At 44.8% G+C, this 19330-nt stretch overlaps 1 protein-coding gene across 1 annotated transcript in view; it reads left to right on the top strand.

The window, feature by feature from the left end:
- The first annotated feature begins 14408 nt into the window (after positions 1-14408).
- The window catches only part of LOC119316047, a 9130-nt gene continuing 4208 nt past the window's right edge, over positions 14409-19330 (top strand). Inside the window, exons 1-8 of the mRNA XM_037590441.1 lie at positions 14409-14671; positions 14865-15501; positions 16355-16437; positions 16567-16872; positions 16966-17049; positions 18040-18286; positions 18633-18797; positions 19034-19183. Coding sequence (XP_037446338.1) covers positions 14409-14671; positions 14865-15501; positions 16355-16437; positions 16567-16872; positions 16966-17049; positions 18040-18286; positions 18633-18797; positions 19034-19183 — 1935 coding nt within the window. The remainder of the gene's footprint in view (positions 14672-14864; positions 15502-16354; positions 16438-16566; positions 16873-16965; positions 17050-18039; positions 18287-18632; positions 18798-19033; positions 19184-19330) is intronic.

Raw genomic sequence — 19330 nt, 5'->3', positions numbered from 1 at the left:
GAACCGGTCTCATGTGCGTGGACATGTAAGGTTGGTCCGGGCCGCTTCATCCCGCAATATCGCCGAATCAAAGTAAGACGTTGGTGGTAAGCAGTATGACTATCACCGCCCACAACTCTTTGTGTTCTACTCGTGCATATCATCTACGCATAGACCTGGCTCTTGATGCCACTGTTGGGAATCATTGCATGGACAACAACAAAAATTCTATGCACACACAATGATCTATCCATGGAGATGCATAACAACGAGGGGGAGAGTGTATCTAAATACCCTCGTAGACCGTAAGCGGAAGCGTTTCACAACGCGGTTTATGCCGTCGAACTTTCTTCGTGCTCCACCGATCGAGTAATGAACGTCGACACCTCCGAGTTCTGCACACGTTCAGCTCGGTGACATCCCTCGTGTTCTTGATCCAGCAAGATGTCAAGGAAGTAGATGAGTTCCGTCAGCGCGACGGCATGGTGAGGGTGCTGGTGTAGTGATCCTCGCAGGGCTTCGCCTAAGCACCGTGAGAATATGACCGGGGGTGTAAACTATGGAGGAGGGCGCCGCACACGGCTAACAATTGATGTTCTGTGTTCTAGGTGTTAGGGAACGTAGTAATTTCAAAAATTTACCTACGCACACGCAAGATCATGGTGATGCATAGCAACAAGAGGGGAGAGTGTTGTCTACGTACCCTCGTAGACCGAAAGCGGAAGCGTTAGCACAACGCGGTTGATGTAGTCGTACGTCTTCACGATCCGACCGATCAAGTGCCCAACGCACGGCACCTCCGAGTTCAGCACACGTTCAGCCCGATGACGTACCTCGAACTCCGATCCAGCCGAGTGTTGAGGTAGAGTTTCATCAGCACGACGTCGTGGTGACGATGATGATGTTCAACCGACGCAGGGCTTCGCCTAAGCACCGCTACAGTATTATCGAGGTGGACTATGGTGGAGGGGGGCACCGCACATGGCTAAAAGATCAAACGATCAATTGTTGTGTCTATGGGGTGCCCCCCTGCCCCCGTATATAAAGGAGCAAGGGGGTGCGACCAGCCTAGAGAGGGGGCGCGCCAGGAGGAGTCCTACTCCCACCGGGAGTAGGACTTCCCCCCTTTTCCTAGTTGGATTAGGACTTGGGAGGGGGAAAGAGGTGGAGGAGAAGAAGGAAGGGGGGCGCCGCCCCCATCTACTTGTCCTATTCGGACTAGGGGGGAGGGGCGCGCGGCCCAGCCCTGGCAACCTCTCCTCTCTCCCGCACAGGACCACTAAGGCCCAATAAGTCCCCGGGGGGTTCCGGTAACCTCCCGGTACTCCGGTAAAATCCCGATTTCACCTGGAACACTTCCGATATCCAAACATAGGCTTCCAATATATCAATCTTTATGTCTCTACCATTTAGAGACTCCTCGTTATGTCCGTGATCACATCGGGGACTTCGAACAACCTTCGGTACATAAAAACATTAAACTCATAATATAACTGTCATCGACACGTTAAGCGTGCGGACCCTACGGGTTCGAGAACTATGTAGACATGACCGAGACACGTCTCCGGTCAATAACCAATAGCGGAACCTGGATGCTTTGGCTCCCACATATTCTACGAAGATCTTTATCGGTCAAACTGCATAACCACATACGTTGTTCCCTTTGTCATCGGTATGTTACTTGCCCGAGATTCGATCGTCGGTATCTCAATAACTAGTTCAATCTCGTTACTGGCAAGTCTCTTTACTCGTTCCGTAATACATCATCCCGCAACTAACTCATTAGTTGCAATGCTTGCAAGGGTTAAGTGATGTGCATTACCGAGAGGGCCCAGAGATACCTCTCCGACAATAGGAGTAACAAATCCTAATCTCGAAATACGCCAACCCAACAAGTACCTTCGGAGACACCTGTAGAGCACCTTTATAATCACCCAGTTATGTTGTGACATTTGGTAGCACACAAAGTGTTCCTCCGGTAAACGGGAGTTGCATAATCTCATAGTCATAGGAACATGTATAACTCATGAAGAAAGCAATAGCAACATACTAAACGATCGTGTGCTAAGCTAACGGAATGGGTCATGTCAATCACATCATTCTCCTAATGATGTGATCCTGTTAATCAAATGACAACTCATGTCTATGGCTAGGAAACATAACCATCTTTGATCAACGAGCTAGTCAAGTAGAGGCATACTAGTGACACTCTGTTTGTCTACGTATTCACACATGTATTATGTTTCCGGTTAATACAATTCTAGCATGAATAATAAACATTTATCATGATATAAGGAAATAAATAATAACTTTATTATAGCCTCTAGGGCATATTTCCTTCAGTCTCCCACTTGCACTAGAGTCAATAATCTAGATTACATAGTAATGATTCTAACACCCATGGAGCCTTGGTGCTGATCATGTTTTGCTTGTGGAAGAGGCTTAGTCAACGAGTCTGCAACATTCAGATCCGTATGTATCTTGCAAATTTCTATGTCTCCCACCTGGACTAGATCCCGGATGGAATTGAAGCGTCTCTTGATGTGCTTGGTTCTCTTGTGAAATCTGGATTCCTTCGCCAAGGCAATTGCACCAGTATTGTCACAAAAGATTTTTCATTGGACTCGATGCACTAGGTATGACACCTAGATCGGATATGAACTCCTTTATCCAGACTCCTTCATTTGCTGCTTCCAAAGCAGCTATGTACTCCGCTTCACATGTAGATCCCGCCACGACGCTTTGTTTAGAACTGCACCAACTGACAGCTCCACCGTTCAATGTAAACATGTATCCGGTTTGCGATTTAGAATCGTCCGGATCAGTGTCAAAGCTTGCATGAACGTAACCATTTACGATGAGCTCTTTGTCACCTCCATAAACGAGAAACATATCCTTAGTCCTTTTCAGGTATTTCAGGATGTTCTTGACCGTTGTCTAGTGATCCACTCCTGGATTACTTTGGTACCTCCCTGCTAGACTTATAGCAAGGCACACATCAGGTCTGGTACATAGCATTGCATACATGATAGAGCCTATGGCTGAAGCATAGGGAACAACTTTCATTTTCTCTCTATCTTCTGCAGTGGTCGGGCATTGAGTCCTACTCAACTTCACACCTTGTAACACAGGCAAGAACCCTCTCTTTGCTTGATCCTCTTTAAACTTCTTCAAAACTTTGTCAAGGTATGTGCTTTGTGAAAGTCCAATTAAGAGTCTTGATCTATCTCTATAGATCTTAATGCCCAATATATAAGCAGCTTCACCGAGGTCTTTCATTGAAAAACTCTTATTCAAGTATCCCTTTATGCTATCCAGAAATTCTATATCATTTCCAATCAGCAATATGTCATCCACATATAATATCAGAAATGCTACAGAGATCCCACTCAATTTCTTGTAAATACAGGCTTCTCCAAAAGTCTGTACAAAACCAAATGCTTTGATCACACTATCAAAGTGTTTATTCCAACTCCGAGAAGCTTGCACTAGTCCATAAATGGATCGCTAGAGCTTGCACACTTTGTTAACTCCCTTTGGATCGACAAAACCTTCCGGTTGCATCATATACAACTCTTCTTCCAGAAATCCATTCAGGAATGCAGTTTTGATATCCATCTACCATATTTCATAATTATAAAATGCAGCAATTGCTAACATGATTCGGACAGACTTAAGCATCGCTACGGGTGAGAAGGTCTCATCATTGTCAATCCCTTGAACTTGTCGAAAACCTTTTGCAACAAGTCGAGCTTTGTAGACAGTAATGTTACCGTCAGCGTCAGTCTTCTTCTTGAAGATCCATTTATTCTCAATTGCTTGCCGATCATCGGGCAAGTCAACCAAAGTCCATACTTTGTTCTCATACATGGATCCCATCTCAGATTTCATGGCCTCAAGCCATTTTGCGGAATCTGGGCTCACCATCGCTTCTTCATAGTTCGTAGGTTCATCATGGTCTAGTAACATGACTTCCAGAACAGGATTACCATACCACTCTGGTGCGGATCTTACTCTGGTTAATCTACGAGGTTCAGTAACAACTTGATCTGAAGTTCCATGATCATCATCATTAACTTCCTCACTATTTGGTGTAGGTGTCACAGTATCAGATTTCTGTGATGAGCTACTTTCCAATAAGGGAGCAGGTACAGTTACCTCATGAAGTTCTACTTTCCTCCCACTCACTTCTTTCGAGAGAAACTCCTTCTCTAGAAAGGATCCATTCTTAGCAACGAATGTCTTGCCTTCAGATCTGTGATAGAAGGTGTACCCAACAGTCTCCTTTAGGTATCCTATGAAGACACATTTTTCTGATTTGGGTTCGAGCTTATCAGGTTGAAGCTTTTTCACATAAGCATCGCAGCCCCAAACTTTAAGAGACGACAACTTTGGTTTCTTGCCAAACCATAGTTCATAAGGCGTCGTCTCAACGGATTTTGATGGTGCCCTATTTAACGTGAGTGCGGCCGTCTCTAAAGCATAACCCCAAAACGATAGCGGTAAATCAGTAAGAGACATCATAGATCGCACCATATCTAGTAAAGTACAATTACGACGTTCGGACACACCATTACGCTGTGGTGTTCCGGGTGGCGTGAGTTACGAAACTATTCCGCATTGTTTCAAATGTAGACCAAACTCGTAACTCAAATATTCTCCTCCACGATCAAATCGTAGAAAATTTATTTTCTTGTCACGATGATTTTCAACTTCACTCTAAAATTCTTTGAACTTTTCAAACGTTTCAGACTTATGCTTCATTAAGTAAATATACCCATATCTGCTTAAATCATGTGTGAAGGTGAGAAAATAACGATACCCGCCACGAGCCTCAACATTCATCGGACCACATACATCTGTATGTATGATTTCCAACAAATCTGTTGCTCTCTCCATAGTACCAGAGAACGGCGTTTTAGTCATCTTGCCCATGAGGCACGGTTCGCAAGTACCAAGTGATTCATAATCAAGTGGTTCCAAAAGTCCATCAGTATGGAGTTTCTTCATGCGCTTTACACCGATATGACCTAAACGGCAGTGCCACAAATAAGTTGCACTATCATTATCAACTCTGCATCTTTTAGCTTCAACATTATGAATTGTGTATCAATACTATCGAGATTCATCAAAAATAGACCACTCTTTAAGGGTGCATGACAATAAAAGATATTACTCATATAAATAGAACAACCATTATTCTCAGATTTAAATGAATAACCGTCTCGCATCAAACAAGATCCAGATATAATGTTCATGCTCAACGCTGGCACCAAATGACAATTATTTAGGTCTAAAACTAATCCCGAAGGTAGATGTAGAGGTAGCGTGCCGACCGCGATCACATCAACTTTGGAACCATTTCCCACGCGCATTGTCACCTTGTCCTTGGCCAGTGTTCGCTTAATCCATAGTCCCTGTTTCGAGATGCAAATATTAGCAACAGAACTAGTATAAAATACCCAGGTGCTACTGCGAGCTCTAGTAAGGTACACATCAATAACATGTATATCACATATACATTTGTTCACCTTGCCATCCTTCTTATCCGCCAAATACTTGGGGCAGTTCCACTTCCAGTGACCAGTCTGCTTGTAGTAGAAGCACTCAGTTTCAGGCTTAGGTCCAGACTTGGGTTTCTTATCCTGAGCGGCAACTTGCTTGCTGTTCTTCTTGAAGTTCCCCTTCTTCTTCCCTTTGCCCTTTTTCTTGAAACTAGTGGTCTTATTGACCATCAACACTTGATGCTCCTTTTTGATTTCTACCTCCGCAGCCTTTAACATTGCGAAGAGCTCGGGAATCGTCTTATCCATCCCTTGCATGTTATAGTTCATCACGAAGCTCTTGTAGCTTGGTGGCAGTGATTGGAGAATTCTGTCAATGATGATATCATCCAGAAGATTAACTCCCAGTTGAATCAAGTGATTATTATACCCAGACATCTTGAGTATATGCTCACTGGCAGAACTATTCTCCTCCATCTTGCAGCTATAGAACTTATTGGCGACTTCATATCTCTCAATTCGGGCATACTTTTGAAATATTAACTTCAACTCCTGAAACATCTCATATGCTCCATGACGTTCAAAACGTCGTTGAAGTCCCGGTTCTAAGCCGTAAAGCATGGCACACTGAACTATCGAGTAGTCATCAACACGTGACTACCAGGCATTCACAATGTCTGCAATTGCCGGCGCAGGTGGTACACCTAGCGGTGCTTCCAGGACGTAATTCTTCTGTGCAGCGATGACGATAATCCTCAAGTTACGGACCCAGTCCGTGTAATTTCTACCATCATCTTTCAACTTTGCTTTCTCAAGGAATGCATTAAAATTCAACGGAACAACAACACGGGCCATCTATCTACAAACAACATAGACAAGCAAGATACTATCAGGTACTAAGTTCAAGATAAATTTAAGTTCAATTAATCATATTACATAAGAACTCCCACTTAGATGGACATCCCTCTAATCTTCTAAGTGATCACGTGATCCAAATCAACTAAACCATAACCGATCATCACGTGAAATGGAGTAGCTTTCAATGGTGAACATCACTATGTTGATCATATCTACTATATGATTCATGCTCGACCTTTTCAGTCTCAGTGTTCCGAGGCCATATCTGCATATGCTAGGCTCGTCAAGTTTAACCCGAGTATTCTGTGTGTGCAAAACTGGCTTGCACCCGTTGTAGATGGACGTAGAGCTTATCACACCCGATCATCACGTGGTGTCTGGGCACGACGAACTTTGGCAATGGTGCATACTCAGGGAGAACACTTTTATCTTGAAATTTAGTGAGATATCATCTTATAATGCTACCGTCAATCAAAGCAAGATAAGATGCATAAAATATAAACATCACATGCAATCAATATAAGTGATATGATATGGCCATCATCATCTTGTGCTTGTGATCTCCATCTCTGAAGCACCGTCATGATCACCATCGTCATTGGCGCGACACCTTGATCTCCATCGTAGCATCGTTGTCGTCTCGCCAATCTTATGCTTCTACGACTATCGCTACCGCTTAGTGATAAAGTAAAGCATTACAGGGTGATTGCATTGCATACAATAAAGCAACAACCATATGGCTCCTGCCAGTTGCCGATAACTCGGTTACAAAACATGATCATCTCATACAATAAAATTTAGCATCATGTCTTGACCATATCACATCACAACATGCCCTGCAAAAACAAGTTAGACGTCCTCTACTTTGTTGTTGCAAGTTTTATGTGGCTGCTACGGGCTTAGCAAGAACCATTCTTACCTACGCATCAAAACTAGAACGATAGTTTGTCAAGTTGATGTTGTTTTAACCTTCGCAAGGACCGGGCGTAGCCACACTCGGTTCAACTAAAGTTGGAGAAACTGACACCCGCCAGCCACCTATGTGCAAAGCACGTCGGTAGAACCAATCTCGCGTAAGCGTACGCGTAATGTCGGTCCGGGCCGCTTCATCCAACAATACCGCCGAACCAAAGTGTGACATGCTGGTAAGCAGTATGACTTGTATCGCCCACAACTCACTTGTGTTCTACTCGTGCACATAACATCAATGCATAAAACCAGGCTCGGATGACACTGTTAGGGAACGTAGTAATTTCAAAAATTTACCTACGCACACGCAAGATCATGGTGATGCATAGCAACGAGAGGGGAGAGTGTTGTCTACGTAACCTCGTAGACCGAAAGCGGAAGCGTTAGCACAACATGTTTGATGTAGTCGTACGTCTTCACGATCTGACCGATCAAGTGCCGAACGCACGTCACCTCCGAGTTCAACACACGTTCAGCCTGATGACATCCCTCGAACTCCGATCCAGCCGAGTGTTGAGGGAGAGTTTTGTCAGCACGACGGCGTGGTGACGACGATGATGTTCTACCGACGCAGGGCATCGCCTAAGCACCGCTACAGTATTATCGAGGTGGACTATGGTGGAGGGGGGCACCGCACACGGCTAAAAGATCAAATGATCAATTATTGTGTCTATGGGGTGCCCCTGCCCCCGTATATAAAGGAGCAAGGGGGGTGCAGCCGGCCTAGAGAGGGGGCGCGCCAGGAGGAGTCCTACTCCCACCGGGAGTAGGACTTTCCCCCTTTTCCTAGTTGGATTAGGACTTGGGAGGGGGAAAGAGGTGGAGGAGAAGAAGGAAGGGGGGCGCCTCCTCCCTCTCCTTGTCCTATTCGGACTAGGGGGGAGGGGCGCGCGGCCCAGCCCTGGCCACCTCTCCTCTTTCCCGCACAGGCCCACTAAGGCCCAATAAGTCCCCAGGGGGTTCCGGTAACCTCCCGGTACTCCGGTAAAATCCCGATTTCACCCGGAACACTTCCAATATCCAAACATAGGCTTCCAATATATCAATCTTTATGTCTCGACCATTTCGAGACTCCTCGTTATGTCCGTGATCACATCCGAGACTCCAAAAAACCTTCGGTACATCAAAACATATAAACTCATAATATAACTGTCATCGAAACATTAAGCGTGCGGACCCTACGGGTTCGAGAACTATGTAGACATGACCGAGACACGTCTCCGGTCAATAACCAATAGCGGAACCTGGATGCTCATATTGGCTCCCACATATTCTACGAAGATCTTTATCGGTCAGACCGCATAACAACATACGTTGTTCCCTTTGTCATCGGTATGTTATTTGCCCGAGATTCGATCGTCGGTATCTCAATACCTAGTTCAATCTCGTTACCGGCAAGTCTCTTTACTCGGTTCGTAATACATCATCCCGCAACTAACTCATTAGTTGTAATGCTTGCAAGGCTTAAGTGATGTGCATTACCGAGAGGGCCCAGAGATACCTCTCCGACAATCGGAGTGACAAATCCTAATCTCGAAATACACCAACCCAACAAGTACCTTCGGAGACACCTGTAGAACACCTTTATAATCACCCAGTTTTGTTGTGATGTTTGGTAGCACACAAAGTGTTCCTCCGGTAAACGGGAGTTGCATAATCTCATAGTCATAGGAACATGTATAAGTCAGGAAGAAACCAATATCAACATACTAAACGATCGTGTGCTAAGCTAACGGAATGGGTCATGTCAATCACATCATTCTCCTAATGATGTGATCCCGTTAATCAAATGACAACTCATGTCTATGGCTAGGAAACATAACCATCTTTGATCAATGAGCTAGTCAAGTAGAGGCATACTAGTGACACTCTAGTTGTCTATGTATTCACACATGTATTATGTCTCCGGTTAATACAATTCTAGCATGAACAATAAACATTTATCATGATATAAGGAAATAAATAATAACTTTATTATTGCCTCTAGGGCATATTTCCTTCACTAGGCGCCCCCTCTCCACACATATATAGAGGTGGGAGGGGAGGGGAGCAGCCAGGGTGCGCCCCAAGTAGGCCGAATCCTACTTGGGGTCTTCCCCAATTCGGACCCCCTTACCCTAATTGCCGGAAGGAAAAAGGGAAGAGGGAAGAAGAGAAGGAAGGGGGACGAACCCCCTCTTCTCCTTCTCCTATTCGGCCTCCTGCCATAGGGGGAGGCACGCCACCCCTTGTGGGCTGGTGTGTGATATGTCTCCAACGTGTCTATAATTTTTGATTGTTCCATGCTATTATATTATCTGTTTTGAATGTTTAATGGGCTTTAATATGCTCGTTTATATTATTTTTGGGACTAACCTATTAATGGAGGCCCAGTGCCAGTTGCTGTTTTTTTTTGCCTATTTCAGTGTTTCGCAGAAAAGGAATATCAAACGGAATCCAAACAGAAAGAAACCTTCGCGAGGATCTTTCTAGGAACAAACACAATCCAGGAGACTTGGGGTGGAAGTCAGAGACGCAATGAGGTGGCCACGAGGCAGGAGGGCGCGCCCAGGGGGTAGGCGCACCCCCACCCTCGTGGCCCCCTCGTAGCTCCACCGACCTACTTCTTTCGCCTATATATACTCTTATACCCTGAAAACATTCAGGAGAGCCACGAAACCACTTTTCCACCACCGCAACCTTCTGTACCCGTGAGATCCCATCTTGGGGCCTCTTTCGGTGATCTGCCGGAGGGGGATTCGATCACGGAGGGTTTCTACATCAACACCATAGCCTCTTCGATGATGTGTGAGTAGTTTACCACAGACCTTCGGGTCCATAGTTATTAGCTAGATGGCTTCTTCTCTCTCTCTCTCTCTTTGGTTCTTAATACAAAGTTCTCCTCGATGTTCTTGGAGATCTATTCGATGTAATACTCTTTTGTGGTGTGTTTGCGGAGATCCGATGAATTGTGGGTTTATGAACTTGATTATCTATGAATATTATTTGGTTCTTCTCTGAATTCTTATATGCATGATTTGATATCTTTGCAAGTCTCTTCGAATTATCGGTTTAGTTTGGCCTACTAGATTGATCTTTCTTGCAATGGGAGAAGTGCTTAGCTTTGGGTTCAATCTTGCGGTGCTCGATCCCAGTGACAGAAAGGGAACCGGCACGTATTGTATTGTTGCCATCGAGGATAAAAAGATGGGGTTTATATCATATTGCTTGAGTTTATCCCTCTACATCATGTCATCTCGCCTAATGCGTTACTCCGTTTTTATGAACTTAATACTCTAGATGCATGCTGGATAGCGGTCAATGTGTGGAGTAATAGTAGTAGATGCAGAATCATTTCGGTCTACTTGACACGGACGTGATGCCTATATTCATGATCATTGCCTTAGATATCATCATAACTATGCGCTTTTCTATAAATTGCTCGGCAGTAATTTGTTCACCCACCGTAATATATGATATCATGAGAGAAGACACTAGTGAAACCTATGGCCCCCGGGTCTACTTTACATCATATAAGTTTCCGATCTATAATTCTAGTTTACTATTTATTTTGCAATCTTTATTTTCCAATCTATACAACCAAAAATACCAAAAATATTTATCTTATTATCATTATCAGATCCCACTTTTGCAAGTGACCGTGAAGGGATTGACAACCCCTTTATCGCGTTGGTTGCAAGGTTCTTGATTGTTTGTGCAGGTACTAGGCGATTTGCGTGTAGTCTCCTACTAGATTGATACCTTGGTTCTCAAAAACCGAGGGAAATACTTACGCTACTTTGCTGCATCACCCTTTCCTCTTCAAGGGAAAACCAACACATGCTCAAGAGGTAGCAGTGTGCTCCCCTCTCATGGCCCATATGGCCCACATATCCCCCCGGGGGTTCCGGTAACCCCTCTGGTACTCCGATAAATACTCGATACACTCCGAAACACTTCCGGTGTCCGAATACTATCGTCCTATATATTAATCTTTACCTCTCAACCATTTCGAGACTCCTCGTCATCTCCGTGATCTCATCCGGGACTCTGAACAAAATTCAGTCACCAAATCACATAATTCATATAATACTATATCGTTAACGAACGTTAAGCGTGCGGACCCTACGGGTTCGAGAACTATGTAGACATGACTGAGACACCTCTCCCGTGAGTAACCAATAGAGGAACCTAGATGCTCATATTGGCTCCTACATATTCTACAAAGATCTTTATCGGTCAAACCGTTATGACAACATATGTTATTCCCTTTGTACATCGGTATGTTACTTGCCCGAGATTCGATCGTCGGTATCTTCATACCTAGTTCAATATCGTCATCGGCAAGTCTCTTTACTCGTTCCGTAATACATCATAATGCAACTAACTCATTAGCCACTTTGCTTGCAAGGCTTATTGATGCGTATTACCGAGAGGGCCCAGAGATACCTCTCCGATACTCGGAGTGACAAATCCTAATCTTGATCTATGCCAACTCAATAAACACCTTCGGAGATACCTGTAGAGCATCTTTATAATCACCCTGTTACGTTGTGACATTTAATAACACACAAGGCATTCCTCTGGTATCCGGGAGTTGCATAATCTCATAGTCAAAGGAATATGTATTTGACATGAAGAAAGTAATAGCAATAAAACTAAATGATTAATATGTTAAACTAACAGATGGGTCTTGTCCATCACATCATTCTCTTAATGATGTGATACCTTTATCAAATGACAACTCATGTCCATGGTTAGGAAATCTTAACCATCTTTGATCAACGAGATAGTCAAGTAGAGGCTTACTAGCGACACAGTGTTTGTCTATGTATTCACACATGTATTTAGGTTTCCGATCAATACAGTTCTAGCATGAGTAATAAAAATTTATTATGAATAAGGAAATATAAAAATATCAGCTTTATTATTGCCTCTAGGGAATATTTCCTTCATGAGCAACCAAAGGTGGCAAGGAGGTGGGCGGGGCAGTGATAGTGATAGACTGATGGGGAGGTGATTTAACGAGTGGAACAACAGTGGTCGCAAGAAGGCATGGGAAGCAATGTGAATCTGAAAGACCGACGAGTATGAAAGATCTATAGGGTGAGACCAGAAGTAGAGGAGACGAGGTGGCGGGTGACATTTAGAGAAATTATAAGCCGTCCCACCATCTTTATGGGTTTTGAGAGGTGGATCAAGAGGGAGACCAATCTTTCAATATATATGAATAAATATAGGGATAAGAAAAAAAATTGGACCTCCAAAATATCATGGATATAAGAGCATCTCTAGCAGACCCCGCGGCAGGTCGTCCCGGAAAACTTTTATACGGTACCGCGAGCCCTCCAGCGGAACAGATCCCGCAAACCTGTCCCGCATATGTTTTGCAGAACGTGTTTACGGGATCTGTTCCGAGCCGGAGGGCTTGCGGTACCGCAAATAAAATCATAAGACAAATATAGACAAGTTCATCATCACTAGTTCATATCTACTTCATCGTCATATATATACATCACTAGTTCATCATCATACTAGTTCATCACATCCAAAATCATGCGCAACATACGAGGTATCAAGTTTGGCCTTACAAATGCGCGATCAAACAAAACAAAAGATGCTCAAATGACATAGAGCAATCAAGAAACATTCTCATTGTTGCGAAGAACGTCACCTCCATCTTCATGAACTTGGACAGGAGAGTGAGAAGCAGCATCCTCATGAACTTGGACCGGAGAATGAGCTCCACCGCCGCCACCACCATTCACATGGTGTGCCGAAGCATCAAAGCTACCACCATCACCACCACCACTACCACCACCATCACAACCACCACCACCATTCACATGTTTCTCGAAGCACCAAACCCACCTACAAAACCACCTCCACCACCATTGCCGAAGCTAGCACCACCCCAATGCCGAACCCTTCACCTCCACCACCTTGGATAACATGGACTCTTCCATCTTGGCCATGTAACCAATTTGATCTCTCAAGGTGACTACCTCGGCCATCCTCTTCATTCTTGCCTTCTCCTACTTGTTTGTCCTTGTGTCTCCCTCCTCTTGGTGCGTCATCACTATCATCATCATACTAATCTTCCAATTTTACGCCTTTATTTGGGGGGGGGGGCTTTTTTTGTCCCCACCCTCCACTTATCACTATCCCGGAGCCATCGCCAACAATGATGAATATTGAATGACCATCCGTTTTTGCCTGGGGTTTGCTTCTAGTACTCATTGGCGATGCGATTCTACACACAGACATTGAGACAAATACGAGCTCATGCTCTTCATATCAAGACGGCCAAAGTCACCATGATGAAAAATACTCACATAATCATCAATAGTGACGCCACTTGGAGGTGCATTCCGCACTTGCTCCAAGCACCCACTCCAACGGCCGCGATTTTTGTTGATGGTGTCCCAGCGACCTTCGAGTAGCTTCAAGGTCCGGCCGGAAGGGAATGGCATCATTTGGTGATACTTGTCCTCGATCCTTTGCCAATTGTTTCCATAGCTTTGATCTTTGCCGACCACGACGTCAAGAGAGATAGCATCCCATGCTTGAACTAAGCACACATCCTCCCCATCCTTGCATCCTAGTCGACCTCGTCGATCACTTGCATGTGATCATCACCGCCATTCTCTTGATCCACCTCCGGCTCGACATCAACGTGAGTCGCATCGAAATTGCCAAGTGGGGCACTCAAATCCACCTCGCTCTTGGCCAACATCTTCGTATATGTGGAGGCCACACTTTGGCTACAAAATTTAACGGGAAAAGCTCAAACAAATGTTCCGAACGGCCAAAGCATAGATCACCGGAGCAAACCAAACAAAAGGAAAAAAAATGTATACCTCCTGGCCATTTCATCGAATACGTTGTAGGCATGACCGGTGGAGTTGTCGTGAATATGGATGTCGTGGCCGGTCGAAGGTGGATGAGGAGCCCTTCCTCTTGTCGAGATCGCCTTCTTCCTTGGGAGCTTCGCGGCCGGTGGAGGAGGTCTTCTTCCTCCCGCCCACGGCCTTGACGGGTGGAACCACGGGGCCGAAAGAAGGTGTCACACCAGCTGCGCCCACTTGGACATGCTGGTTCCCCTGCCGCTTGCTCTTGATGGCCGCGACAGAAGGAGTTGGGGCGGCGACGGCATGGTGGTCGTGGGAGGCGCGGGCAGATGGAGCGGCGGCGGTGGTGGCGGCGACACATGATATGGGGCACCTGGGGGTGGCAGGTACTCCATTAGGTCGAATTTCGGCGCTGCGAGGCCGGACGGCGAGGTCGGAGGTGGAATTGGAGGCGGCGGCGGCGCGGGAGGCGGGAAGTGAAGCAGCCGGAAGTGGTTCACGCCAAGGGGGAAGGAGAGCCGACAAAAATAGGTGAAATCCCGTAAATATGAAGAAAATGGGCCGACCAATCCGGAATCACACAAAAAGAAATATCGAAACAGCCAAATTTGCAGGATTTATTCGGGACTGAAAACGCCCTCCGTTCCGCAAACCAGCGGTTATTTTGCCGGATAGCCCGGTATGCTAGATATGCTCTAACACTTTATATTGACATTTTTTTTAGTCGCATCTCGGTTCTCGCCCCTCAAACAGATTGTGTTTCGACCCTGTTCGCAGCCTTCGGCACCGCCTCTTTCCCCCTCCTCAAGTCCGCGGCTCCTCTCTCCCCAGACGACCGGCACACACCGCCTCCTGTCCCATTTCCATTTGCGCCGCTCCTCCCCCAAGCAGGACAGGCACGCACCAAGCAGTCGCTGCTGCAGCATTGCCTCCTCCCCTTCCTCATGGCCGATCCCTCCCACTCCTCCGCGACGGCGAGCGACGCCCTCCCCGCCGCGGACCTCCCCGCCGCGGCCCTCCTCGCGTCGGCGGTCGACACAGATGCGCTGCACGCGGGCCACGTCGCTTCGGCGGCCGCCGCAGACGCATCGCACGCGGGCCACCTCGCGTCGGCGGCCGCCACAGACGCTCCAGACGCGGGCTTCCCCGCCGCAAGCACCGATCCGGACATGAGGTTCGACTTCGAGTCCGATGAGCTCGGGAAGGAGAAGACGGTCGGTACTGTGGAGGAGCGCGACCTGTTCGTCTGCTACATGGGCCCTGAGGCGTGGCCGTCCCACCTCGAGGCCACCAAGTCCGACCGCCTCCCCCACCTCCTCGCCGCCGCCATCAAGGCCCGCAAGCCCGAGATGATGAAATCGGTGAGAATAGCTTCTCATTCTCTCTTCTGTTTGGCGAATTGGCTTGTTCCGTGATGTGATTACTGGTATGCTTCTGATCGAGAAATTTTAGTTTGTTTGGTTCAAGTGAAATTGATTGCTCCGAGCCTAGATGATGGTACTTTAGATTATGTAGGTCAATTTGGTCGCAGCACATGGTGCCGATGCTTTTGGTTTCCTGCAGGGCATGGTGACCCCCTTACTAACTAATGTGTATTGATGGATGTTGTAGTTTCCAACTGCTTTTGCCGAGTTAGGTTTAATTTATTCACACTGTGGTAGAGTGTATATGTTATGGAATGCTGCTAATGTCACATATGGGGTTAATCTTAATAGGAAATGCAAATGTACATGGTTTTGGGGTGCAAACGTACATGGTTTTGGGGTGCCATAACAATGTCCTTTATCAAATAGCTTGTTCCTGGTGCAATGCTGAACTTTTTCTCGGGTTCAATTTACTGCGTATGTATAGCTGTTCTGGTTCCAGATATTTTTAGAACAAGTTCTTGTTTTAGATAGCAGCAAGCAATGCGTGTACATCTCAAAAGTGTTACTCTAATCCCGAATTCACTTTTAAGTTATTATGTATTCTTTGGTGCATGTGTTCTATCTCTGTTTTCTTGTTGGGAAGTTATCTCATTCTTTTTGTTAATTCTCAGTTGGTTTTCATGCTTGTTATGGGCATTGAGATGTGCAGCTGTCGTAGTGTGATCCAATGGTCCAGCAATGTGACTTGTGCTGAAGCACAAGCCACCTTGTAATAATTAGATTAATAGACAAGAGTTGCCTATGTTTCATTTTATTGATCTAATGAGTGGTCTACTAATGTTATCAGACTGAACTCACCATCTGTGAAGAAGAAGGCACTGAGTCATCTCTTGGAGACGTGTTGATCTTTCCTGATATGATCCGATACAGGTACCTTACAAGGCTGGACTCATAATTTAAACATGCAAATTTCCTTTCTCCGTTAGGCACTGAAAAGTAATACATGTATGTGATATGCCAGCTGATTATTTTGTTTAATTCTTGATGTACTGTTTGCAGAGGGTTGACATGCTCTAATGTCAACACTTTTGTTGAAGAAGTACTCATGAAAGATGCTGATTGGCATGATGGATTTCTTGAGGCTATAAGAGGTTCCTATGTTTTTGTCTGCTGCCATGAAAGCAAGGATAGTAAGTGTGGTGCTTCTGGTCCTGCTTTGATTAGAAAGTTCAAGGAAGGAATCGAAGCTCAAGGTCTTGGACCTCAGGTTATTGTTAGAGCTTGTTCTCACTTGGGAGGTCATGAATGCTTAGGGACCGTCATCATATTCAGTTCAGATGCCAAGGGAGAAGTGACTGGTCATTGGTAAGAGCCAGGAACCATAGTAAACTCACATTCTTTGGTTTCAATTTTATATTGTCATAAACTAGTCATTGATTACTATATTTGTAACTGTAGGTATGGTTATGTTTCTCCTGACGATGTGAATTTGTTGCTGAATAAACATGTGAGACAGAATGAAACAGGGGATCATATACGGAGGTATGCTTCCCCGGTGCATATGAACATTTGACTGAAGATGGTTACTCAGTTTTAGCCTTTAAATGCTGCATAGTGCATACATAGTGTCACTGAGGACAATGATCATTTCAACTCTGCAGCATTTTCTCTTGCTGTTGTCTACTTGTATATTGGCACTGACATGCTTATGTAAATGTTCATTTTGTGACTAATTAATAATTTGATATTGTAAAATGCATGGTGTCTGTTCTAGGTTTAGTGTGTGTATAACTTGTTATTAATCTGTTTCCAAATGATTGGCTACTTCAAGTACATAGTTTATGAGTTAAAGGAAGATAGCAGGATGAAAATTATATCATCAGATGCTTCTTTTCTAGAGCATTATAGTAAAGTAAGCCAACAGTCTGTTATAAAAAGCCAACAGTAAGAGTATTGTCAAAAACGTTCTTATATTATGGGACGGAGGGAGTATGTTGTAGCTTGTTTTTACTCCCAGCAGCCGTAGTTTGTCTCAGTATTGTTCGACCACCTCTTTACAAGTTATTTTGTTAGTGTGATGCTATATAAAAAAAAGGGCAACCTGGTGCATGTAGCTCCCGCTTGCGCAGGGTCCAGGGAAGGGTCCGACCACTTTGGGTCTATAGTACGCAGCCTTTCCCTACATTTCTGTAAGAGGCTGTTTCCAGGACTTGAACCCATGACCTCATGGTCACAAGGCAGCAGCTTTACCACTGCGCCAAGGCTCCCCTTCTAGTGTGATGCTATATATTGTGTTTTATTATTGCAAATGTCCTTGATTGTTTCTTTGCAATGTCTTCAGAAATCAAAGAATTACATTTATATAGTTAGTCTTGTTATAATGGAAGCAGTAACAAATCTTATTTCTCAAATATTGTATAAACCCATTGTACTTGTTCATGTTCAGTTGTCCTTCTGTCCTATGCTTGTTCATAGCAGATACCTCTCTTTGAACTATGGTTCTTACACATGCTACCGTATCCTATCATGCAGGGGTCAGTTGGGTTTGTCTGAAGAGCAGCATCTGGAAGATTTGGAGCTTAAGCGCGTGAAAAATGGTATTACTGTGCTCAAGAAGGCAGGGACAGGGACAGGAGGGGAGGACAATTTGATGTGCAGTCTTCAGGACATCATGGACCTTAGTCCCGAAGTAGAGAACTTAGAATTCGATTCCTCAAAAATGAAAGAGACGGATGCCATGTATTTGGCTGCTTTAGCAGGGGATGGAGTGCCGCAGCAGGTCCCTCCTTGCCCGGACGCAATTAGCTCTGAATCGGTGGCTTTTTTTTGTGTTGAAGCACTTTTATATGTGTCATTATGTTAGTGTGATGCTACATAAAGATGTTGCGGTGCATTTTCGTAAATGCCTTTGATTGTTTCTTTGCAATGTATTTAGAAATCAAAAAATTACATTTTTGTGGTTAGTCTCATTATAAGGAAAGCAGTAACAGATCTTTCTCAATCATTGTATAGATCCTTATATGTCTTTATTCATGTTTAGTTGATATTTCTCCCTATGTCCATAGTTGGATACCACTGTTTGAACTGTGGTTCTTACACATGCTATATCCTATCCTGGCGTGCAGAGGTCAGAAGTGGAGGTGCCGCTGCAGCAGGCCCCTTCCCACCAGACCGCAATTATTCCTCGAAATGCAAATAGTGAGAATGGAGCAGCAGAAATGAATGGGCACAATACAGATGGGCTAGAAGAAGAGAATGGAAGGAGTGCTGCTGATAAGACCATTCTTCAGGTAATTTAACATGTGATACTTGTAGCTTCTATATTTCTGTACTTCCTCTTCTCTTGGGCTGGGGGACCTGATTAGTCTCATTATAACAAAAGCAGTAACAGATCTTCCTCAATTATTGTATAAATCCTTATATGTCTTTATTCATGTTTAGTTGATCTTTTTCCCTATGTCCATAGCTGGATACCACTGTTTGAACTGTGGTTCTTACACATGCTATATCCTATCCTATTGTGCAGAGGTCAGAAGTGGAGGCGCCGCTGCAGCAGGCCCCTTCCCACCAGATCGCAATTACTCCTGAAAATGCAAATAATGAGATTGAAGCAGCAGAAGTGAATGGGCACAATACAGATGGGCTAGAAGAAGAGAATGGAAGGAGTGAAGTTCAGGTAATTAACATGTGATACTTTTAGCATCTACATTTCTGTACCTGCTCTTCTCTTAGGTTGAGAGAACCTTACATCGTTGGACTATTGAAGCTGCTGTAAAGTTTTTTGACCCGAACAGCAGGATCTCTGCTTTTGCATTGAGAAAAA

The sequence above is a fragment of the Triticum dicoccoides genome, chromosome 6A (genome assembly GCF_002162155.2).
Source record: "Triticum dicoccoides isolate Atlit2015 ecotype Zavitan chromosome 6A, WEW_v2.0, whole genome shotgun sequence".
In the NCBI taxonomy this organism is placed as follows: Eukaryota; Viridiplantae; Streptophyta; class Magnoliopsida; order Poales; family Poaceae; genus Triticum; species Triticum dicoccoides.
The sequence above is the reverse complement of the archived record's forward strand: the minus strand, read 5'-3'. Positions and strand labels throughout refer to the sequence as shown.